The sequence below is a fragment of the Odontomachus brunneus genome, unplaced genomic scaffold (assembly GCF_010583005.1).
Source record: "Odontomachus brunneus isolate Ranch 3 - 2012 unplaced genomic scaffold, Obru_v1 Obru_scaffold_024, whole genome shotgun sequence".
Classification (NCBI taxonomy): domain Eukaryota; kingdom Metazoa; phylum Arthropoda; class Insecta; order Hymenoptera; family Formicidae; genus Odontomachus; species Odontomachus brunneus.
This window is the reverse complement of record NW_022639474.1, coordinates 1269530-1295200: the sequence shown is the minus strand read 5'-3', so window position 1 is coordinate 1295200 and position 25671 is coordinate 1269530. Positions and strand designations below refer to the sequence as shown.

The 25671-nt window shown below is 44.1% G+C and overlaps 1 protein-coding gene across 3 annotated transcripts in view; it reads right to left on the bottom strand.

Annotated features, from left to right (window-relative positions):
• The window catches only part of LOC116842356 (CUGBP Elav-like family member 3), a 332691-nt gene that overhangs the window by 152049 nt on the left and 154971 nt on the right, over positions 1-25671 (bottom strand). For all 3 annotated transcript variants that reach the window (XR_004377714.1, XR_004377715.1, XM_032811459.1), the window contains one exon: positions 9313-9395. Coding sequence is in view for 1 of the 3 variants with exons in the window: in XM_032811459.1 (XP_032667350.1) it covers positions 9313-9395 (83 nt within the window). In the remaining 2 variants the exon portion in view is untranslated. The remainder of the gene's footprint in view (positions 1-9312; positions 9396-25671) is intronic.

Below are 25671 nucleotides of genomic sequence, written 5' to 3'. Positions count from 1 at the left end.
ACGGCTGCTCTGCGACGTAGCAGAGCTCTCGTAGCAGAGCTCTCGAGCGGCCGAGACGAACGCGTGGATGAGATCATGCTACGACGTGGTCGCGAAAAATATTCGGCTCACGTGAGAGAAGCGTACGAATCGCGCGAGGGGTCGACTCGACAATACGCGAAAAACCGGAGTAACACCAAGTTCGCTCAGATACCGTCGATTTCATGCGCTACACCGGCCGCGCGTGCAGTGAATTATGCACGGTGTACGGCACCTGGAGTGCACTGAAATCGTCATCGAATTCAAGAGCGGCGCAGGTGCACGAGCGAGCGCGCGGCAGTTGCAAAAACTTCGTTAGCAGGGAATGCTAACAATGCTCGGCTTCGGACAGCTCCGTTCTTTTCTTTGGGCCCTCGCGCTCGCAAGCGCAACCGACCGCCCTCGTTTTCCCCCTTTTTTCGGCTTCGCGTCGAGAGTTTTGCACGCGCAAGTATCGTTCGCCTTATGCAAATTCGGACCGACTCCGCGTGTCCCCCTCGCCATCCCCCTTCTCCACCTCCGCGCGCTTCGCTGCCGGCCCTTCCGCTCACGCTGCGCACCTCTGTGTTTCTTTCCTTCGAGCCTGGCAAACCCCATGGCGCGACACCGCCAATTACACCCTCGTAAATCGGTCCGCCAATTTGTCACCCGCAATTCGTCCGTCTGAATTTCAGCGTCCCATATCGCATCTCTCTCTCTTTCTCTCTCTCTCTTTCTCTCTCTCTCTCTTACACACACACACGACTTCGACACGACACCAAAGTCCCTCGTGCGGCAACGGCCGGGAAACGAGCGTGAGCTTTAATGCATTTTTTCAATTCGCGGCGGGCACCGCTGCCAAGTGATTACGCGCGAGGCTGGGACGTTACTTGCCGCAGACTCGCGCGCCGCTACGAAATTACATTTTTCGCACGACGAAATCTTATGATACCAATTCGCCATCTTGATCGATCTTCGTGGCCCGCGGGGAGAACGCCGGCGGAGAAACCGCCGTTCCTCGAATTTCGTCCGCGACGGAGGAGATTAACGTCCGCGGACAGATCGAATTCCTCCCCGCGAGCCTTAGTCCGCGCACGACTTTTTTGTCGCTCGCGAAATACCAGCGAGCATCTGGCAAGCTGTTAATGTTGAGGTTGCCTAGACCAACACCACCGCCGAGATTCAGCCGCGGCTTTACGAGGTAAAGCAAATAAACGAGAATTAAATCTGGAAGGCTTTATCGCAACAAGACACCCGTAGATTTCTATAGGGATTCGGCGGTGGTGGCGAATGAAAAACCGATGATTAAGCACCAGCGATACCGAAACACGTAAATAAGTTTATGGAAAAGCAGAGGGTGTATAATCGCGATACCGGCGTGTTGAATCCGTCGAATTAAGCTCGTTAAATTAATCACGTCTCTCTCTCTCTCTTTCTCTCTCTCTCTCTCTCTCTCTCTCTCTCTCTCTCTCTCTCTCTCTCTATGCTATACACATTGTTATTTACATCGTTACAATATTTAACTATACTGCATATTGTCATTATAGTTTCTTTCTGATTGCACGTCTTTGTATTAGCTTTTAGTCGTATATGCTTTTTGTGTGTTTAAGGGGGTATTTATATCCCACAAGATAATAAACTTCTACTCTCTCTCTTTCAATTTTAAACACGGGTTCATATCTTGCGGAGCGTGTCACATTCGGACGAGCAGAGCATGCTGGGTTCCGTTTCTCGGGACTAGATATTAACCTGCCTGCAGAACTAGGGTGTATAAAAAATCTTTCATACATACTGTAGGGACCGTCTGGAACTCACGCTTCCAGAAAGTCTGCGTTCTTCAAATAGTTTGCCAACTCTTAGATCGCAACTGTATTTGTATTCGCTACTAGGTAATGAGACCTGACGTATGTAGGCATGATGCATGCAGTCATTCCAGCGCGTCACACATTTTACTTTACGCTTCACTTTTTATTTGAATTTCTATTTGAATTTTTCTTTTATTTCGTGTTCTTGTTTCCTGGTTTTATTCTTGCGTCTATCTTTATGATATCTGTACTCACTTGCACGTCGCCTTACACTTATATTTTTGTAATTTTGTAATTCAGCTAAACATATGTCTTTAGAGAGATTAATTCAGCTGAACATATGTCCCATAAGTTTATTTCAGTACTTTAATAAAAGCTTTCATCATCATTCATCATCATCTCTCTTTCTCTTTCTCGCTGCCAAGGACACAGTTTTGGCTCTTTGGATCTTTAATTTCGCCGAGTGACGTAATCTGATTTGCACGGTTCGTTCAATGATGATGCCGATAAACACGACCCGCGAGGTCCGCTTCTGAAAGTCGCGGCGGCGTCTATGCGCCATTAAATATAGCGCTCAAGGAAGGAACCGGGCTCTGAATCATCGGACGGTATGTATAGCAACAAGTTTGACACGCCACGTCAAGCCGCGCGAGAAGTATTACGGAAACGACCGGAAGCGAGGTGCCGAATACTTTCTCTCGCTCGCACTCGCGTGCGCGCGAACGGGCGCCTGCGCACGTGCAACGATCGCTTCCGCAGTAAGCACGAGCTAAGTATAGCCGTTTGGCCGGCGGCATTGTTATTGCTTGCACAGCGGGAGTGTTCGGCTTGGGATCCGTGTTTATGAAGGGTCCGCTGTGCTCGACCGAGTTATGGCCTCAGGTGTATTCGGATATTACGACTCGGGCCGATCGGCAAACGACCGCCCTCGTAAATGCAGGTGCAGTCGACGTCGGCGTTTAGTCGCGTTTACAGGAAGCGTCCGACCAGAGAAGCCATCCCAATGAATGAAATCAGCGTCTCGAAGGAGGTCTTCCTCTCCCCCCACCTCTCCCCCTTGCCCGCGGACGCGCTCGAAATGCCTCGTAAAACCGCCTCAGTGAATATAAGCGTTAGATTAAGATTTGCATAACCGTCGCGTTCTCGACCGAAGTGTTTTAATGCGATCGGGCTGAGGGCTGACGCGCTCAATGCATATATAGACCGCTGGCGCGTTATGTGGGCGCGAATTTAGGGTCAAATCAGCGGCGACTTTGTCGCGTGAGAGGCGCGTAACCGCAAGTTCGCGACCAATCGAGGAAAAGAGAACGGCGTGTATGCGGAAAATCGAAATCGGCTTCAGCCGTGACGCGTGTCGCTCGAAGAGGAAGCCGCAAACTATCGATGTGAGCATCTGTTTAAATATACTTCCAGTTAACCTATCTTATCAGGATACGATATACACGGGATACAAGGACAAGTACATGCCAATGTCTCGGCGAGACTCGAAGGCAATTATCTTCTATTCGTTTTCAAATAGAAAATATATAATATGTTTGTAATTCACGCGTCGGTTTAGGCAATTCCCACACGGAAAAAAGAATTGGCTGCGGCAGCAAGAAACTCTGTATGTAGCTAAATTTCGTTGTAATGTGGGGATACTTAAAAGCATAGCTGTCAATAAGCATGTATTTAGCTATGAAATCGATGTGGTGGCAATAGTAGTAAAACTATTTTAGTCACACACAGAGAAAAAACTAAGAGATCGTAAATATTCATATTTAGGATAAGTACTAATAATATATTTACTTATATTTACGTAAATATTCATATTCAGGATAAGTACTAATAATATATTTACTTATATTTATTTATATGAAATGTGTATTTTTCAAGAAAATTTTCTTAAAACCTTAAGGAAATCTTAAACCTTTTTATGAAAACAAGTAATATATTTTATTAGTACTTATCAAATATTTACTATTTTTCAGATATTTTTCCCTCCAGTACAGCAGTAAATTTTTAGTTATAGTAGCAAATTTTATGAAGTGGATAGAAATGCCACAGTTACAGTGAAATAAATCTTTTTCCTCTCGTGTATTATTGAATTCCTCCTTATTGCAAATATATTCCATTTTATCATCTTTTCCCAACATAATTTTTACAACGATTTTTTTCATTATTTAATTTTATCGAAAAGAATCTATAAATGTCAGCTCAGAATAGATTCTGAATTTCTACTCGGGGGACGAGAGGTTTCTTTATTCTCGGCTAGTTCGCGCGTCAAACGTTAGTTAAATTCGTGTAAAAAATAATTTGACACACCTGCCAACGCATGATGTGTTGCTGGCCGCGTCGTATGTCCTGACTTCCGGATTTCTGCTTCCGATATTTTATCATAGCACTGACACTGGCGCTAGCATTCGCGTGGGCACAATCCGATCGGAGAAACGCGTGTTTAATTAACGCGATGCCGACGAGAGCCCGATTAAATATTTCAATAGCCGACGAAATATTTGAATCACCCGACGGGAATTGTAAACAATGTGCCGATACATGGTGCCGCGGTGTATATCGCTCGCCGGCTCGAGACGTAATGACACTTTGTCACACGTACAAATATATAGCGCATCAGGATTTCAAAACAATGCGCATCTTCGGAAAATAGCGAAGTCACTCCCCATTAATCGCTCGCTACTGAATGACAAGCATATCCTAGGTTGATCAATATTCTGAAAACATTATGACGACGGTTGAACGCGCGTTTTTTTGTGTGTATGCAAATGTGGCTTGTAGTATTCGGCCATCATGTGGTTGCTAATCAATTGCTTCCGATCGGTTTTTCAAATTTTGTGCGTCTGGTCACGATAATGACCAAGAAGTCAACTCCAGGACGGATCATGGGACGCAGGATGTAGCAACAGACGGTGACGAGGTTTGAAGCCTTTTCATTTCTAAATCTCATCAAAATTTCCAATGCCAATACGAACTGATAATACAAGGGGATTTATAAAAAAAGAACATATATTCTTCTGTCTACCCGTTTTCTTATTAATATTTATTAGATTATTTACGATAATCTATCTGCGAAAAAGAATAAATTACGTAATTAAAACACGACTTAAATTAAGAATTGAGGGAGATTAAATGTAGGTAGACTGTTGAGACAACCATATGGAAAATAATTTTTGAATAAGTGTTCTTTTAAGTCTCAACGAGACTGCGGAAAGCAACAATTTGCTGCATCAATAGATAACAACCTGTGTCAGATTCAAAAATACTCTACTGGTCTTCCAAATGCAATAGAACTTACTTTCTGAGTTAATATAGAGTGATAATTTAGTTTCGGGATAGCTTTGTATTGTCTAAATCAATCACATACAGAGAAAAAATGTCTATTTATAATTATAATCGCACAGAGAAATAATTGTTATAAATTATAGCTCAGAAACTTATTTTTTAAATTAAATTCTACTATAATGTTAGTGATAACATCTTTACATGCATATTATTGTATACTATCATTTTACTAAAAAATATGGTTGGAGCCAAAAATAGTTTCAGTTAGATCGATTGTTTCTTTTTCTCTCATAAGTAAACCTACCCAAAAGTTACATTCCGATGTTTTTCTAATATGGCACAAATATAGAAGTACAAAAAATATTTAGGCCATATTTTTTTTATTTTGGCCCACTTTGAATTTCACCCTTTGAGTGGCCCACTTTCAGTTTGAAGCTTTTTGTTCTCACTCCTATCATCAACAAATACAACAAAAATGCATAAAAAATAAAATTGAATACAAGATATAGGCGTTTTTAGTTTATTGATTATGAATATGAAGTCAAATGTGTAAAATTATTTGTATAAATAATAAAATGTTTAAACAAAACATGTAAAAGTTGAAAAAAATTATGCATACAAATAATTTTTCGATTTAGCCAAGACTTGAATCATTTTTGACTAATTTAGCACAGATTTGAAATATTTCGGTTGGAATTTCGGCTAAAGGAATTTAGAATGGTTCGTGTCTTAGCTATACCGATTTTGTTAAAATTATTAGTAAAAATATTAAAATGTTTATACAAAACATGTAAAAAATTGGAAAAAAATTATTTATATAAATAATTTCTCGGTTTGGCCGAGATTCGAACTATTTTTGACTAATTTAACACAGATTTGTAATATTTCGGTTGGAATCTCGGCTAAAGAAATTTAGAATGGTTCCTATATCAGTTATGCTGATTTTGTTAAAATTATTTGTATAAGTAATAAAATGTTTAAACAAAACATGTAAAAAGTTGAAAAAAATTATTTATACAAATAATTTCTCGATTTGGCCGAGATTCGAACCATTTTTGACTAATTTGATACAGATTTGAAATATTTCGATTGGAATCTTGACTAAAGAAATTTAGAATGGTTCATGTCTCAGCTATGCCAATTTTATTAAAATTATTTAACTATATCTTGCATTTAATTTTATTTCTTATGTATTTTTCTTGTATTTGATGATAGGAATGAGAACATTAAAAAGCTATAAAAAATTTTAAATTGCCTCAAAGTGGGCCAAAATAAAAAAAATATGACCTAAATATTTGTTGTACTTCTACATTTACCAAATTAGAAAAAAATCGGAGTGTATCTTTTGGGTAGGTTTGCTTGTCAATGCAAGAGATATATTTCGTATTTTTTTATTTCGCAAATTACACGACTTCACGTTGCATTATTAATGCAATATCACGACATCATCAAGATGTGAAATGTCAAAATTTCGACCAGAAACTCTTTTAAGCGAACGCAACGAGATAGGTATTTCCGTCGTCGGATCGGGCTAACCGCGCAATTTCGGATGGAGCGGTTTCGCCGCGACGCATATATCACGGGAATCGGACGTGCAGATTTTTTTCAGATATATCTCGTAGGCGGCCAACACGCGGAAACCGCGTGCGTCCAAACAAAGCAAAGCAAAAAAAAAGGGAGAGGGAAGAAAAAAAATGTCGACGCGCGCGCGTATGTGCGTCTGCCTCTTCATAAAGTCATAACTCAACCGTGCCCCCTCGGCACATCCCTCGGCATAACATTTAAAACGATTTCCGCTGGCAGCGGTGCCAAGACCGTAGCAGCGTTGTTTCGGGGATAGATTAACGAAACATAACGCCAGTACTCGCTACGGACTTCCAAGGGGTAGCTCAGATAATGGGAAGGGGCGTGTTGGCACTGCTCTGGCAGTTAAGCAGCGTTCAGTGCTGGCTCGCCGGGACTACGATCGATGATAAATTTTGGGAGTTTCGAGTGCGGGCCTCTCGGCAGTCGGCAGTCGCCAGTCGAGTCGAAATTTTCACACTACTTTCGGCCTCAATGTCCCACCTAACCTGCCCATTTTGATACTCTATGAAGTTCTGTGCTGATTCTTTTGATTCTATTTAATCCACACTAACTTTGCCGAGACTAACTTCTCTAGAACCTACAAATGGCATTTTGTGCGTTTTTTGTCATTTAGCGGCTTTTAGCAGGATTTCAGTATATACGTTAAACGTATACTGATCCTTCAGAACATACAAATGCTAGAAAATGCCCGAGTAAAAATGTAACTAGCCAGATTGAGTCAAAAGTTAGTATCTAACAAACTAGATTTCATTTTCTAGCTCGTTATTAACTTGTTGATTATTCGCTGAATAATATCGCTGAATAAATTCGCTGAATAGAATCAGGTTTAGCCATTATATATCAAATATGATAAAGCAGAGATGTCTGCTCTAAAATATATAATCTAGCTATTATATCACCATTATCATTTAAAAAAAAATTAGGTAGCTAATGAAAAAATTGAAGATACGTTAATTTCATGAAAATTTCAAGCAAGTAGAATTGAGCATAACATCACTGGCTAGCATTTATAATTTTTCACCTCATAACTGTAATTTCGTTTGCTTAATCATTAGCTAACTTATTTATCTAGCCATTAGGAGAAGTGAGCGTTACATTATTGGCTAGTAGTGGTGTCAGACACAAATTCACTATCTCGTGGCTAGACACGAACGAGGTTCAATTTCTACTAGAGTGAGGGTAAAATGTCGATTCGAGAGTTGTGTTAACTTTCGTCCAGTAATCGAAGAGCAAGACGTCCCAATCGGGATGTAACGTAGAAAGGGGAGGCTAAAATTTCAACTCGGGTGTACGACCCGTGACGATAGCTTCGCGAAAAGAAACACGTCGGCGTGGTCTTGATAAGCGAGTCGCGTGCTCGTGCGAGATTAATTGCGGCTCATTGCCGTGATATAATTCGTGTGCTCCCATGAGCAGAGAACACCAACGTTGATATACGAGGGTACGGCGAGCGTCGCGCGTTATGGACGCGATAAACGTCCGGCAGAAATCTTCCGGATATCCCGAAGATATCATAACTTTCTAACATTGTGCGACCGAGAGCTATGTCGAGTTAGCAACTCGGCCGGCCCGTGCTAGCGGCGTAACGTCCGGCGTTATTTACGACGTTACTCGCCATAAATATGGAGGAGCCATCCGTGTCGTTCGGACCGTACGATTATAGAACGCCGTTTCTTTCGCCCTTCTTCATACCCCCCCGGAGACGACTTTCTCCGTTTCTGCGCTGCACGCGCGACTCACTCGAATGTAAATGCCGCAGCCGGATCGTGGCGAGAGAAACGCGCGATTCTCGTGCCATCGGGGGAATAAGAATAAGCGCGTCCGGCCCTGGCATTTGCGGAGGGTTTCGCCGTGCAGAAAGTCTGATGATACATCGCGGACTCGCCGCGTCAGTGCCACCCCTGGCGCGATCGCGCGCGCGCTCTCTCTCCTTCCCTTGCCCGCGATCCTCTCTTTCCCGCGTAAATGGCCTTTCGGCGTTAAGAGATTAACTCGTCACGTCGGGCCATTTTAATATCCCGGATCGCGGCGTCGGCGGCGAATCGCCGAAATTAGTCGGAGAAACGGCCATACGGCTGCCGACGGCGATAAGTATCCGTTACTGTCGAGCGCCTCCCCCATTGGAAATTACAGGCGGCTGTCGCGGGTATTACTCAATGGCCGTTCCATGAAGCACCGAGCGAAACGGAGACTAAATAAATCGATGTTTTGAAGTTTTGCCCGCAAACTTGGAGCACTTCCAATGGTCCCGCGTTGTAAAACGCTCCGCGCGGCGCTGGTCTCAACGCCGGCTAATCTCCGCGTATCCGCGGGCATTCGTAATAAGGAACGGTGTGTTGTGTCGGGTTATATACGGTATATCCGTCGAAACGTCGCGCATACGCCGCGCGCGCTTCGATGAAACTTGGCGATTAAGAGAAATATATCGCCCCTTCGGTTCGCAGTTACGTTTTCGCTCGAGCGAGCGGTAACCAACGGTCCCCGCGGTATAGCAACGACTAACGAGAGAGCGCTTATTAAGCGAGACCGAGATAAGATTTGCCCGCGCCTGGGGAGTGGGCACGACACGAAATGAGTCGGCATTACTGGGGCATAATTGGCTGAAAAGTAGGTAAACTGCGCAGTAAATGTTGTAAACACTCACCCCTGGTAAAGTCCGCTTCTCATGCAGAGCGTTCTGGGCGCTGATTGCGCTGTCACGGCTGTAGTAGGTGAGGAACGCGCAACCTGCAAACGAAGACAATAGCGTTACTTTATCGACGATATTACGATGTAATCGCGCGCATAGGGAATGGGTTCTAATTGAGATCCATTTTGGATTCTCCAAAACAACTATGGGTCTATTTATAAGTACAGAAAGGTACAGAAAGGTACTCGAAAATTTATTTGTGTGGGATGTGAAGTTTGTACTTCACAGAAACTTGCTTTGTTTTACAAGAACTTTATGTCTCACAAATAAATTTCTAAGTGCATAATGTTTCAAACATGCAATTGTAAGTGGAACCCGAAAGTTTTCCCAATATCTTTCCCAGTCTTCATTTCATATTAAAGTTGAATTGAACCAAACATATACGTCGGTTTTTCAAATTATTTCATTATTCAGTGCTGTTTTTGCTATGTTTCTAGAGAAATTTACTATGTAGCTTTGCAAGGTAGACTTTACTGTCGGTCTGCATTACTAGAAAAATACTAAAATAAAAAGGATTTATATATGAAAAATAATATTATTATAAAAAATTTTATTATATGTGTGTGTATAAAGAAAGGATTTATGCAAAAAATTTTATTATATAAAAAAAAGAATTTATATGTATAAAAAATATATAAAATGGAATATAAAAATATATAAAAAAATACTAAGATGGAAAAGAATTTATACGAAACAGAAAACTATAATACTTTCTCTGTGTATCACGCCAACAGGATAATCAATTTTATAATTAATTTTGAGGTCAATCGGGATCTATGCTGCGTCTGGGAAAATCTTGGTGAATTTTTGCGCGGCGTGATGGTGGTTCTGTTGTATCAGCACGGTGATTTTACATCGCGGTTCACGGTGCGATGCTGCATCGGCGTCCGCTCGTTACTTCACTCCCTTCTTCGCCGCGGGAGAAAGCACGAGGGCATCGCGACGCGCAGACACGCGAATTCGGGCGGAGTAATCACTTAGGGGCATATTACGACGTGCTCGCAAGGCGCTTATCGACGTGGCGGCCTCGCGAGTAAAACGAAAAGCTTTTCGCGCAGCTGCGAGTTGAGATTCGCCGGAATAAAAGTTTTACACAGCGCTCCCGCATCAAAACTGGCGCAGAGAGCGCGCGGGGCTTAAGGTCGATCATGGATACGCGATCTTTCGCTGTACTCGGGCGCCGCCGCAATTACGTGACGCGAGTCAATGTGTTACCGTAATTAGACAGGGCCGGTGGAAAGTTCTCGCTGCGTAATTGCCGGCGCGGCATACATTCGCGGAACTTTTACGTTGTAATCTTTATGACGCACGACGCGCGAGTTGACCGGTGAGAGAAAGAGAGAGAAGGAGTAGAGTGGGAGTAGAGAAACGAGAACGGTTACTCGGGGCTCGCGCTCGCTCGCGCCGGAAATGTACGGATCTCACGCGGTTTCGAATCGACCGGATTCTCCGAAAGACGGGTGCCGCGCGTCGCCGTGCGAAAATAAACGTTTCGTACGCGTGTTGTGTTCCGCCGCTCGTATTCGCGAACTCGTTCCACCCGGCCGTGGTGCTCGTCAGCCGCCGGCCGTGAGATGTCGGCCGCTGATTTTGTCAACAGCGGAAGAATAATTCCTTGCCGGGGGTAATCCCGGGGAATTCTTCACTCGCGACACATTTCGATCACGCCGCGCGATACACCGTCACCCGTAAAACATGCCGCTTAATCGCGCACCACCACGGAACACGTTATGCGAGTCCACTACGCTATCATCTTTGTCAGATAGTAATATCGATGTAGCGACGGAAACAACTCACCCTCTGGTGTACTGCTCTCTCCCCCTCAAACCCCACTCCCTCGACGCCGTCGTTCGCTCACGCAAGCCTCGCACAAGTTAGAATCGGGCTGTTATCTCGCGCGTTGATATAAATAGCTCCGTATTAGTCGCACTTGAAAAGTTCACATGTACTTTATACGCGACCGTAAAATTGTATGAGTTTATAATTTATTACGAAAAAAAAGAAAAGGAAAGAGTGATCGGCATATCGATGACCGGCGATCTGAATATCTCACGCAAAATCGCCGCCACGAGACGATAATGTCCCGCTCGAATAATTCGCGAAGAACGACAACGCGATCGATGCTCGCGATAACAAATTGCGGGACGGGATTCGGCGTGATGTATGGCGCGCGCAAAGTCTGCGCGTATCGGGCAGATAAATATCTGTCCCGGCAGAATCAATTTCGCGGGAGACTACATTCGGTTTAAGAAATGGCATCGATATCGCGGCGGGTTAAAACGATGGTAATTAACCCGAGAATTGGACGGTGCCTGAACCAGACCATTATCGGCTATCGCGCTGTCGAGCAAACCCCTTGGGACCGCCTTCCTATCGGTCTGAGGATTTATTCAAAGGGCCTCTCGGTCCTATCTGATCGTCATTTGACTATCTCAACACAGCGAGATGGATGTAAGCAAGCACGCGCGGCGCCAGACCCGCGGACAGGCTCGGGTAAGCAAGATTGCGCGCTATTTATGACACGACTCTATCAGCGCGACTCTGTCACTTACGGAATTCATTAAATTCGTGCGCTCTCGCGCGCGACCGTGCGCGCAAATCTCGTTCGCGCGCTCGTAATCCCTGTGTTGATTTATGCTCGCGCTGGAGATGTGAAATTACCGTTGGATTCAAGGTGACGATTTTACTTACAGTAAAATTATAATGAGACCGTAATTTATTGGTAATTTTACAAAATTTTTCTTGTTTTCAATAGTTTCACACATAAACAGACTAGTGCATAAGATAAGACATCATTTTTCTCGTATTTTCATCAAATGTACATCTAATAATATGAGTTAAATATATAAATATATATAATAATATATAAATATATAAAAATATGAGTTAAATAATATTATTTTACTCATCTTAAAAGCTAAGTGCTTCTTTTGAGCTTCATATATAAATTTTGTTGTTGTAATTTTTTTTCTAAAAATCACCATTTTATCAACTTTCTGGTAAAAAATAAATTAATTTACTAATTAATTTACTGACTAATAATTTACGAATAAGTTACCGTCATTTGCATCTCTAGCTCATGCGCACGTAAACGTACGGACATCTCACTTCTTCACAACTGGCACTTTTCGCGAGAATCGAGAGCGCTACCGCGATGTCGCGTAGGTCTATGCACTGCGAAATATTTTGTGTTAAATTTGAATTTAACACATTTTACATGTCCCAATTCGTCCGCTCTAATTTTTCACGTTAATTTTACACAAGACAGATATGCAAACAAATAACTCATCTCTACGCTTTACGTAGAGAATGTCACCTAGAATTCATACATTTATATGTAAATTGCGTTATTTTAACACTTCGAAATGACGAGTATAAACTCAACGCAGAATAGTCGAAAGAACATAACGACGATATGTCGAATTAACAAACGGGTATGTTAAAAATGTAACGCAAAAATTTTTACGCGGATCGATTTCAATACAGATACAAAATGTTTCTTGCCGTGTGGTTGCAAACGTGTAACAGAACTTATACAAAGCGTCATGATGCATGCGTAATCGTTATCTAAGTTGATATTTTGATTCTACTAATTTTGGCAAAAGGAATTTCTTTAGACCCAGCAAATATTATTTTGTGCGTTTTCTGCTATTTAGAGACGCTAAGTAGGACTTCAGTTCCCATGAACACTGAGCACGCACTGATTCCTCAGAATATTCTCAGGTATGAGAAAGTTCAATTCGGAAGAGGAGTTGAAATTTCGATTCGGTCACCGAACGCCAATGACAAAGTTGTCAAACGCATTAATTAATTGGAACACGCCGCGAGAGAGTTGCCGATAATCAGCGGCGAATCGACGCTTTTACGGACGTCTCTCGTCCGCGAGGGACAGGAACTCAAATCCTCGGCTACTGTTTTACGGCGCGGGGGACTCGGGACGTTTTAATCTCGCGCGAGGACTTCGACGACGCAGTTTCACGACGTCGGCGGGTGAGGGGGATGCATGCACCGGCATGCGGCGACGGCAGCGGTGGCGGTAGTTTCTCCCTGAAGAGTCACGTCGCGAAGGCGAGGGAACGAGCAAGTAAGAGAGGCGAGGCGAGGCGCGGCGGGGAGGACGAGAAAGGGACGGGCGCACCGCGCGCGCACTTGTAATTTTTCATGCGGCACGTCGCACGCGTCCAGAGCTCGCTCGGTTATCTCCGGCACCGCAGTACGTCTCATTCGCACGTAGAGCGTCCAACCTAACCCCGGGTAACTCCGTGTAAAAGCTCGCTCTCTCTCTCCCTCTCTCTCACTCTCTCTCTTTCCCTCTATCTCTCTTTCTCTTCTCTCCCGGAGCGGAGAGGAGCAGAGCCGAGGACGGGACGCGCCGCGGCCGTCGGTCTACGCGAAAGTTCGCGAGGGGTTGTAGCCTCCGGCTGGTCACGACGCGGATACTCGACGTCAGATACGAGGCGCCACGCTCGTAACCTAGCCCCTCCTAGCCCCGGCCGCTGCCGCTGGAGAAACGGAACGCCCGAAAATATTTATAAACATCGCGGGCGCTTATCTTAATTGCATTGGGACGACTCGCGTGGCTCACCCATTCGCCCATACCGCCGCCGCGCCGGCCGGATACCGGCGGGAATAGAAAACTTCGCCGCGGCAAATCGCACGCCCCGCGGGCTTCCCGGATGAATTAGCTCCGAGCGACGGCGGCAAGAACCGGGACGATCGTTTCCTCGTGCGCGCCGTCGTGAATCTCCGTCGCTGTTTTTTGGCGAAATTCAATCTACGAAGGGCGCGAGATAGTCGACCCCGACGAGAGAGACCAGAAATAAGATACTTCAGCTAGGAGGAAGCGGCCACTCGTGGCGCGGTAAACACAGTGCGGCAAGTTTGACGTGCAAGTTTAACTTTGGAAATTCGCTATTTACACCGCCCAGCCGGGAATACTTTTCAAGCGCCTATTCTCTAAGTACGATAGCTGCCCCACCACCCAGCTAGGATGGTTAATTCGCGATAATTGCACTTTTACGTGTAATTGGATTCCGTCACGTTGTCGCGCATTATTAATGACTTTGCTAAACTGAAAGAGTAATTGCGCAAAAATGCACTTTCGTACATTATGACGAATGAATTTACTAGGCGTGAGTTTTATTAGAGGCAAAACGTGTGGAAGTTAAATTAATTTCACTTTAATTCTGTTGTAACTGCAGAAACCAGCCAGTACAGGTATTACGTTAATTGCCCAGAATACATAAATATATAGAATGTCTGGATATACAAAACCACGTGTGAAGGTAAAGCACGTCAACCTGAGCACGAGAACCTCTGGCGGTTTCCAAACAAATACATGAAATTTCGAAATATTAAAAAAAGAAAATTAGCGGACCTCAGAGTACTTTGCGTTGTGGCACGAGCTCTGTTTCATCGAAAATGACTGAAACGCGACTGCCTCTTAGCGCGGACGAATATCAGTTGACAACTAGAAGCAGAGTAATGACGCGAGCGGCGCATAGACAATTGTTTCTCGATGTACCGCGAACGTGTCGCCAAGAGACAATAGCTATTTTCGATGAGATCTCGCAGAATTCGTTCTACAACATCACGCAATCTGTTTCGCCAATCTTTCTTCATTAATATTTCGAAATTTTACGTGATTGTTTGAAAAGTGATACAAGATTTTTTTGTTTAGATCGATAGATTCTATCTGTACCACCAAAGAAATTTACACTGACTTTTACAGCGACCATTTATGGCGCAAGAGTGTCGCACTTAAATGCTTTATTAGTACTTCGGAATTTTCAATATTTTCTTTCTTTTTTTATAAGATTAATGTTCTATTTGTTATATAGATTCATATATGAGTAGTAATACGAACAAAATCCATTTTAATACTCATGTACGACTCACGGAAAGATATCGAAATAGAAACTAGCGGAGCGTCACATGTCCGACTATATGCCGCTTGTTTCTACTACGCGCGTTCGCGCGGGCGAAACGAGACTCGTGTCTTCGTAGTAATCTCATTCTCGGAGGTTTTTTGGAATAAAATTTTATACGCAAAATAGAATGACCACCGAGTGAATTATCATGTTTATGGTCATTTTTACTATGTTTTACTGTAATTTTCGTGTATAACAGTGCCAGTCTATTTCCGGATTACTAAAATTGTACTGTAATTTTTACTACAATATTCTCTCCGTGTATGAAAGAGATTCTCCCCGTATATAAAGTGAGTTCTCCTCTAAATCGTCGACTAAATATTTTCATTCAAGATTAGGGAGTTAGTCCGATGCACTTCATTGTCACGAATTCATTGAAATCGATTAAAACATTCACTCATACGGAGTCAGAATCCACTAAATAAGTTTGAATAAAGCATTCACTCTTGCGATTTCAAGTGGCAGTATCTTCATTGTCGTTTCATGAATGATAATACAGCCACTTTTCACTCGCTTTGAGTGATATTCTACCCCGAGAAATTTAGAGAGGCACGAGTGCAATGCGAGTGCACGAGTCGCGGGCTGCGAAGCCGCGGAATTTCGCGATCGCGACGACAAAACGCATTACAGTATTACCGAACGCGACATTAATCAATAATTCATGTCTACCGACGCAGTGTGCTGTAATGAACGGGTTTCCAGCGGTGGCACGATCCTGTCGGCGTTTTCGCGAGGTGCACGTGGGGCAAAGGAGACGAAGAATCTCGCGTGCTTCTCGCGATTGGCACTGTAGCGCACCGTGGCGCTCGATCGTTCTCGACGTGATGCCTGAGAGTTCTCGGTTGCACTCGCGAGTGTGCACCCCGACGATTCTCTCGCTCTATCCCAACCACGTCCAAAATCTCACGATAGCTATCCCCGGCCGGGATCGCCTTATCAATCACCATGTATCACGGTTACAACGAGCGAGATAACGAACTCGAAACCACTGCGCCAACGTGCGCCCCCTTGGTCGTCCGCCTTATCGCGCGCCACCTTAGTACCTTGAAATTTATAACGCGTCGGTGTGCACTCAGTCCCGCGGATGCCTCATTATTCGATAGATCGATAGTCGCTACAAATTTTCCAGCCAGCCACATTCGTTTCCAGTTACGCGCTCCTCATCACTCTGTTTTAATTAATCCAAGAAACACCTTCCCGATTCCTGGATTAATCAGGTCAAGAGAGATGCATAGCTAGAAACGGATGCAGTCGGGTGAGAACTTTTAGGAACTATCGATTTATCGATATTAAAGCACCCGCGGGACTAAGTGCACGTCTCTTGCTACATAGAGAAAAAGTATCTAAGAATTAATAAATTTTTATTTGGTGGCAATATTAATTGCGTATTTACCTAAATCTAAATTATTTAAGTAAAATAAACAGCTGTTTTCATGAGAAGCTAAGATTTTCAGAAAATGTATATTTTCTTACATAAGCAATATTTTATACTGATTTAAACGCGTTACTCGGGCTTCTTATATTTAGAATATCCAACTTAAATTATCACGTAGTGAAGATTATAAAAGTTAGCAGATACAAGTTACTTTTTACAAAATAAAAAGTACAAAGAAAATGTATATTTTCTTCTTCTTGAAAACTATTTTATATTAATATATCGTACGTCACCTTGTATAAATATGTTGTCACTATAAAATATGTTATTGTGTGTGTATTTAAATGTTTACTATTTCTTAGATATTTTTTCTTTCAATGTAATAGATCGATACTTTCTCCAGGGTTCGTCGTCGCGTATATTTCTGGCGCGTTATATTATCTATTTATCTCTCTGATTATCACCGTAAAGAAGATGGGAGCTATTTGGCCATTAAGGCAAAGTTAACAAAATCGATTATTTCTACTGTTCTTTAACAGATTTCAGAATCAAGCAAGCAGAGATTTCAAAGCTATCTTGACATGTTTAAAAATCTTGCTTGCTTAATTTTGTAACTTGTTAGAAAATAATCAGTTTTACCGACTTACCACGGTAGCCAAGCAGCTCTGTTTCCCCTATTTCTGATTTTCGGTTAATAAATCTGACAATCGTTCAGTCCATTATTATTTTTAAGTGAGGATTAACAAGTGAGAGGTAATAATAAATGTAAAAGACGCCGACTCGACATGTCGCAACGAGCACCGGTCATATATACCGAGAAGTAAAGAGATTACTTACTAATGGGGTTCTGACGATACCTCCCGACGACCACACGTTGCTGTTTTCGACACTCCCGATACTTATTTACGCGCGAGACTCACACAGATAAAAACACGTAATATGCGGAGCGAGGTCGATCGATGTGTCAATGGCGGCTGCTCGGCGCGGAAAGGAGCCAAGATATCCAAGATGGCCACGCGACTGATAATAGCGCACGCCCTCTGTGCCCGCTTAGCCTTACCATTCGATAGATCGATATTCTCGATAGATCAAATCGAAAAATTTTCGATCACACTTGTTTCTGTCTTTTTCTCATCACTGTTAATTAACACATTCACGCTCTCTAAATTGATCTGCAGTCTTGAGGAAACTTAACTGACGGAAAATTTTTAACAAATATCGATCTATCGATTAACAAGACACATCCACGGAGCTGTGAACTTATCCGAGGAGGAAGTAAAAGGTAAATTCTGCGATTTCTGCGTCAATCGGATATAAAATGTGAAAAATGCGAGATAAAAATGCGAGATAAAAATGCGAGGTAAAAAGAAACTGGAGTGTAAATAAAACAGCAAAGACCGCGAGTCGGCAATAGGTTGCCGGAACATAACAAGTCGACAATACATTCGTAGATGCAGAGAAAATTTCTTTCCGGATAAATGTCAGGCTCGCTATACAGGGTAATTAACGCGACGAGGTAACGATTATGCGGCGGCTCCTATACACATACACACATACACACACACACACACACACACACACACACCTCACCCTTGATACAGTTACGCCGCGTCTAGCAGCCGCATCTGCAATTACGATAAGGCTTACGATTAGCTTGACAGCGAAGCGTCGAGTGGTGCCTCGTGCAAATTGCAGATGAAGCAGCTAACGTTCGCCGCATCGGTGTATGGTGTTAGGAACAATTCGCTGATTCCAGATAATGAAACAGCTTGTCATCGGGTATGCGCGCAGTCGGCTCCGTGTAGCGCGACGAAGTTTCGGTATATTCAACTTTATGCATACGAATGTAACGCGGCCCGTACACGATGATGCGGATAAACCGCGGTGAATCAGCGCTGTGCTTCGCGAAGTTGTGTGTCGCGCATCCACCGCGCACCACGACCACCACCACCACTATTATCTTTCCCGAAGAACGCGCGACGAAGACACGGCAAAAAGCGCCGAAGTGCACAAGTGCGCTCCGGCTGGCGCGCGCGTATCCCGCAGGTGCTTAATTTTCAGCGTGCAAATCTAATTAATTCAATTGAGATTAATTATCCTCGGTCACGAACTGGTCCACGCGGACCCGCTGATCCTCGACGTGCGAGACCAATTTGCCAGAACGACCATCGTGGCGACGCGTCGCGTTTCTCGTGTTACGCTGATGCGAGCCCGCCGCGATGCACCGTGTAAAACGGCGCAGTCTCCGATGGCTGGGCGCATTAAGTATCACAGCGTGAGTGCGAATGCGATATGCAAATGGGGCGATTTGATATACATATAATATATCGCGTGATATTGCATAATGTTTTCGTGTAGATTTCATTTATTTCAGATAAATATGCACGTGTGCACGTTTAAAACGTATATTTTTACACGAAATACTGCAAAATGTCCCGGTATTGATTACCGTTGCGTCGTTATTATTATTATTATTCTCTGTAAAATATACATGTGTGAATCAAAGATAGATATAATCAGGTATATGATCAAAGATGCAATAGCGAGACGGTTATTTGGATGGAATAAAAAGAAAAATGCATGGAATTCTTGTAGCAGAAATCGCTACAGAATTTTTGTGACCGCGATATAAATGGATTGACATTCCGCAGTAACTGATTATTCCTTCATGTGCTGTTTATATTTCGGGAACTGAAATGTTGTTAAAAAATTTAGCATGCTTTCAACAAAATTTGCTACATATTTCTAGCTAAATTTACCGCTTTTCTCGCTAATAGAAAGTCTTTATTTCTGCACTGCTAGAAACATATTAAAAGAAAAAAATACTTAAGAAATAACAGATATTTATTTGAGGTGAATACTAATAAAATATTTATTTATTTATACTAGTATAAAATATTTTTCACGTATAAATTTTCTTAAAACTTTGATCTTTCATAAGAGCTATTGTTTATTCAATAAAAAAATTTAAATAAATATGTTATTATAGTATCACCGAGAGAATATTTGTCACCTTTCAGATAATTTTTTTCTTTTAGTAAAATCGAAAAGAATTTACGTGGAAACGAAAACTATATAGTATTCTCTCCGTGCAGGTATCGTATATCATTACAACTAGGGGATTTGCGCAACAAATTCGCTGCGATCTAGAGAGACGGCTACTATTTCGAGCAAGTACTATCGTTCGTCCTGAGAGAGATACACGACGGAGGCGTCGCCATGCAAATCGAATAAACTGGGTTATAGACTGTTTTACGCTGATTCGAGTGGGATCAAATGCGTCGCTGAGACGAGCGTAGCGAGCGCAGGTGGATATAATCAAGTGGTTCTTTTCCGCGGCTGGACCGTATGCGAAGAGGCTGGCAAAACCCCGGGAGGTATGAGACCGTGAAGAAGCCCGTCTAGCTGGTGAGTTTTTGCCTATAAACCTGCCGACGTGTATCGCAAAAGGGAGGGAGACGTATAGATAAAGAGAAAGAGAGTGAGGAGAGCGAGGAGAAGAGAAAGAGAGAGAAAGAGAGAGAGAGAGAGAGAGAGAGAGAGAGGGAGGGGGAGGGAAGAGAGAGAGAGGTGGGAGATACAAACGAGAGTTGATGGCATCGTCCAACGTCGACGAGGGCCAGGCGAGGTGGTTAAAGGGGGTTCAAGAGTAGAAGAGCGTTTTATTTGCGAGGCAATGCGACGGCTAATACACCAGTCACTGGACAGCGTCCAAGTCATAAAATGGATTTTATGACGCCGATCGATACAACGAGATCTCTCTCTCCTATTTTCCGACAGTCGCCGCTCCCCTCCCTCTCGCCCTTTCGTCGGATGCCCACCGACGCCTATATCGGGCCGTACCTTCAGAGGGAGATTGTTTTGCGAGCCCGCTTCGTTCATTCGGCCAAACTGTATGTTGCCGAAGGGGCGCGATCGATTTCTTTCTCGCGCGCACATCTTTCAAGATGGTGACAGCCCGAGTCGAAATTTTAGCCCTCTACTTTCGATACACGGACATTCTAACATCTGAATATATTCTGAATATGTTCTGAATATGTTCTGAAGGATCAGGATATGTTTGATACACACGGAACTTCTACTTGACGTCTATAAATAGCGGAAAGTGCACGAAATGCCGCTTGCAGATTCTAAAGAGGACTTCTCGGTGAAGCCAGCGGATTAAATAGATTCAAAAGAGATTGGTGTAGGCTTGAGAGTATCGAAATTAAACGGAATATTGAGAATATTAATAGTAGAATGAAAGTTTCGACTCGGAAGAGCTCGTTTGTGGTCGGAATGTACCCATTGTCGAAGTCTCGTGAGTCTCTGTCTTTGCGCGTTACAACGTACAGTAATATAGTATCAATCGAGTAAGTAGGAAATAACGGCTCTCATGAGTAATTCGGGACAAAACGTTCCGAATTCGCCGCGCGGACGGAACGGGCACACGCGGTGGGGCTGAGATCGGACCAAGACGGCCCTTTCAACTCTCGAACCTTCTCGACGGCGCTTGTCGAAAATTAGAAAGTAAAAGCTCCCAAGTGACACGGGGAACAAGAATGAAAAGTTCTCCACGGGACCGAAGAAAGAGCGCGTCGCGCCAACCAAATTGCTCTTAACCAGGTACTAGGCAGTCCGGGAATGAGGATTTTACGGTTCTTCTAATGAATTGAAACGAAACGGGCAGAGACTCACCCGCCCAGCCAGCCAGTCACCCACCGGCTGCACCCACACATCAGCCGTTATAGTATACGAACGTCGTCGTCGTCGTCTCGGCGAACGAGCGAGCGGCTTGTGCCGGAGACCACGCAGAGGTGGAATTTGCATCTTGGGCGAAAATTGAAATGCGCCGGTACAATGGACAGGGAAGAGTGTCCTGCGAAATGACTTTTATAATAGGGACGCAAGTAATATAGGCACAGTGGAACGAGAAGCGTTTCCCAGCTGATGGTACATACCCCATACACACCGCCGTCGATGTGTGCGCGCGTTCCCGGCGCGTGTGTGGGTGCACCAACACGTCGTCGGGGCGAGTTTCGCGCGGGTGTATGTGTGTGTGTGTGTGTGTGTGCGCGCGCCCACGTCCGCGATACTCCGCGTGGTAATGGTTGTCCATGACAACGGAATTTTCTCCGTTGAATCCTCGCGAGCACACCACCGCATGGCACACAGACAATGGGAGAGGCACGCACACCGCGGTACAAATGGGAGGAAGGCGAAGGTTGTGTGTGCGAGTCGCGCGCGCTGGCGCGCTCGTCTGTGTACCTCAGCCGTACGTCGACGACACCCTCGGTGTTGCGCAGAGGAAATTGAAATATGCAAATAACCGCGGCTAGATGGCGCCGGCTCGGCGAAGGTTGATGTTTCGTCGGCTCTCGCGGGGTATCGGCGTTTATCGTCAACACCGGACACCCCGCGTGGAAAACGGGCTTTTTGAATATCGATAACAGCAAGTTGCCACCCGCTGCATGTATCCTGCCCTGCCCTGCCGTGCCCTGGCTTGGCTCCGCTTGGCCTGCTGTGCTTCGCTCTGTACTCTGGCCGCTGTATCGCGGGGCCGACACAGCCGGCGTACGTGTTGCTATTTCAAGAAGGGCGATCGCTCGTCCAATCCGCGGCAGGACTTACGGCCTGCTCCACGCCGTGCCACGTCGTTCGAAGTGAGGTACGCACGTCGCGAATGCATACATTACGAGACCACACGCTCAGACTTCCGCGTCGCTGAGCGCGAATGAATATTCATCCGTTCCTATTTCGTCTTCGCCGGTCGTTGCCGGCGATTAGCAACCGCGCTATTATCAGACGTCAAGTTAATTCTATTCTCGCCGACACTTTGCAAAAGTTAGCCCCGTAACGGCTTCAAGTTCCCCGCGAAGAGAGGAGGAGGAGGACGACGACGACGACGAAAGGAGGAGAAAAAGGAGGAGGCTCTCCGCTACACCCTCACCTGCGCGACCGCTAAGTCTCGCTCCATAAAGCCGACGAGTGCGCATAAGTGAAGTGGTCGCACGAAACGGAACGATGAACCCACTCCTCTCCGTAGATATTCCGCGCCATCGACCTTCGCGACAGCCGTTTGCTCGCGCCGCCCGTGAGAAAACGTGCCGCGGAAGCTGGAGCTCGCGCTGCAAATTTTTCGTGCTCAAGAGGACTAATTGAAGTTCCGGCGCGCTGAACTTCGCGGATAGGCACGTACAGCTCCCCTCGCGATTGCCAAACAGCGAGTTTACATCTTTCGATTTCTCCAGCGATTCGCTCGGTTGCCGTTCTCACCTCTCCCCCCTCCCACCCTTAGGGTAAAACTGTACGAATCGCGTGTCTGGTTTCGCCTAACTTTATCGCAAACCAATGGATGCGCTTGCATCATAGCCTCTATGATGCAGTGTCATATGACCTGTGAAATCGTTCTCGTCGGCGAACCTCTGTTCCGCATCCGATCAAAGGCGGGACTCGATCAAAGATTGTCGGCCTTTGAGAAACGTTTTTGACCCGCAGCGAACAGAAATAGATTGGTCAGTTCGCGCTCAATCAATAACCAAATCGACGAATCATGTCAGAGGAATTATTAATAGCGTCGCAAATGATAACATCATTCTGGATTGTTGTCCTTGCACGATCCGTTCATGTTTGTTATTTGGACAGGGATACTTAATAAAACAAGACAAAACATGGTCGCGAGGTGCACCCTGATAAAAATGTATGCAGTATGCATTCGTTCAGTGATTGTCTAGTATTAATGTACTTTCATTAGTTGTAGAAATGCTGTTGCAGGAACTACACAAGAACTGGATTCAGTGGCTGAAACAGTTCACCGTGCACTGTGTACCGATTCTTTCCAAGTATCAGTGATATTGTTTTTATTTTTTTTATGTCTCTTTCTCTCTTTAACTGTAGGAAAAGCGTTACATCTTGATTGGGAGTTTTACTGTTCAGTTTTATTTTTCAGTTACTAGGCAAAACTAACATAACTGTCCAGTAACTGCTAGCTACATTAAATTTCTACCAGGGAATAGCCGGTGTGTGTGTTATTGGTATCCCTTACATTTCGCGAATCGAAAGGTCGATTTAACTGCCGACGGTAACTGCGAGCGATGGTTCCATCTAATTGACCCTATTGCAATTATTAATAGACCACGCGAGCCTTCCTCCGCTGCATCGTATCCACCCGCTCCTTTCGCCCCGTTTTCATCGTTATAAATACGTCCGTGGGAGCGGAGTATTAACGGAAAAATGTTCCATTGAAGACGATTTTTATTCAGAGCACGGCGTTCGGGAGCCACTACGACGCTTACTTTAAATCTGGGTTTCGAAAGTCACGAATGGAAAAAATGTAAAAATAGCCCACTTGTGCAAAGTTATTAAGTCTCCGTAAGGGCTACCTCACTGAAGCATTTTCGTCGCGAATATAAGACCCCCCGTCTCTCTCGCTCTCTCTCTCTCTCTCTCTCTCTCTCTCTCTCTCTCTCTCTCTCTCTCTCTCTCTCTCTCTCTTCTTCACTCTCTCAATCTTTCCTCCCATCTTTCCTTTATCTTACCACCCTCGGTCTCTACCCCCTTCTCTCCCCCGATTTCAGCTCTCTCGCGTCCTTTTTTCTCTTTCCGCGTTTTCCTTCCTCTTCACTTTTCCCGTCCTCCGCGCTACACCTCCGCCGCATCTTCTTACAACGACCAAATTAAATACTGTGCCTGGAAAATCTCCGAGAAGCTCCTTGGATATTCAGAAGCGTCTCGGATGCACTGCCACGTCCAATTTCAACTGCTTGGCCTGCACAGTATATCGCCAGACGAGAGAGAAGAGAGAGAGAGAGAGAGAGAGAGGGAGAGAGGCAGAGAAACAGTGAAAGGAGCCAGGGGGACGGTAGAATGGAGACGAGCATAAAATGCGATGCATAAGACGAAGACGTATCTTCGATATCGTGCACGCGAACTCCGGAAAAAAAGGCAAGTACATTTCCGGCGCGAAAGAAACGGGCAAACTGGCGCAGCCCGAGGGTTAACGGTGAGTCGAAACTCTTCAATTAAGCTTTCAAATTGCGCTTATTAATTTTAATGACACAGCGGGCGGCGCGCGATGCGACATTCTACTGTACATAGAACGGTATGCATATATTCTTAAGCCAGGTATCTCGGTTATATACTTACGGCCCTTTGCTACCTACGCGTTACCTATGTGCAGACATAAATATGTACTTAGCCGGGATTAAATTATTTGCAGGAAGATGAAACGGGTCCGACCCGCATAGCTTCATTTCCCCAGACATCTTGGGTTGCGCCTACCGCGTGTCGATGGAAATGTGCCTTACAGGCAACTCGTTGGTCTTTCCAGCGCCGACGTCGAATGTAAATGCCAGACTAATTCAAGGGTCGAAACAAGACATTTCATAGCCCCTAACGGAGAGTTAATTTGCCTCGCGAACTTACACGAGGAATATTGAAAATACGTATCGGGAGAAACGAACTGAAGAGAAAAATTTTCGAGGAGAAAACTGTGCCAGAGAAGTGCCAGAAACCAGTTAATTTTTACGCCCTATTAATACTTATTAAACAAATGAATGAGAAAATCATATTGAAATAAAACTGACTAATTATTGCCTAATATATAAATAAATATATATGCAAATCCTTAATAGATTATATTATTAAGAAAAATCTCTAGATCAAAACTAGTCGGGAGCAAACAGGTTATGTTCAGTCAAAACTCGCGAAATCCCAGTTCTCATTATCTCTTGACCAAAAATTAGTCAAATATTAATCAGAACAAATTAATCAGTAAATAATAATTCATATCTACTCAAAACTAGTAATATTCTGGCTAATACTTTGTAAACACTCATTATACAATAAAGTTGGATAGTGTAAGTTTAATGGGGATTTCTGGTTTCATGAATAACCATCACAGTAAACATTAAAACACGAAAAAATGACAAAGAAAGTATAAATGTATAGAAAGAGAGAGTGAGAGGAGAGAGAGAGAGAGAGAGAGAGAGAGAGAGAGAGAGAGAGAGAGAAAGAGAGAGAGAGGGAGAG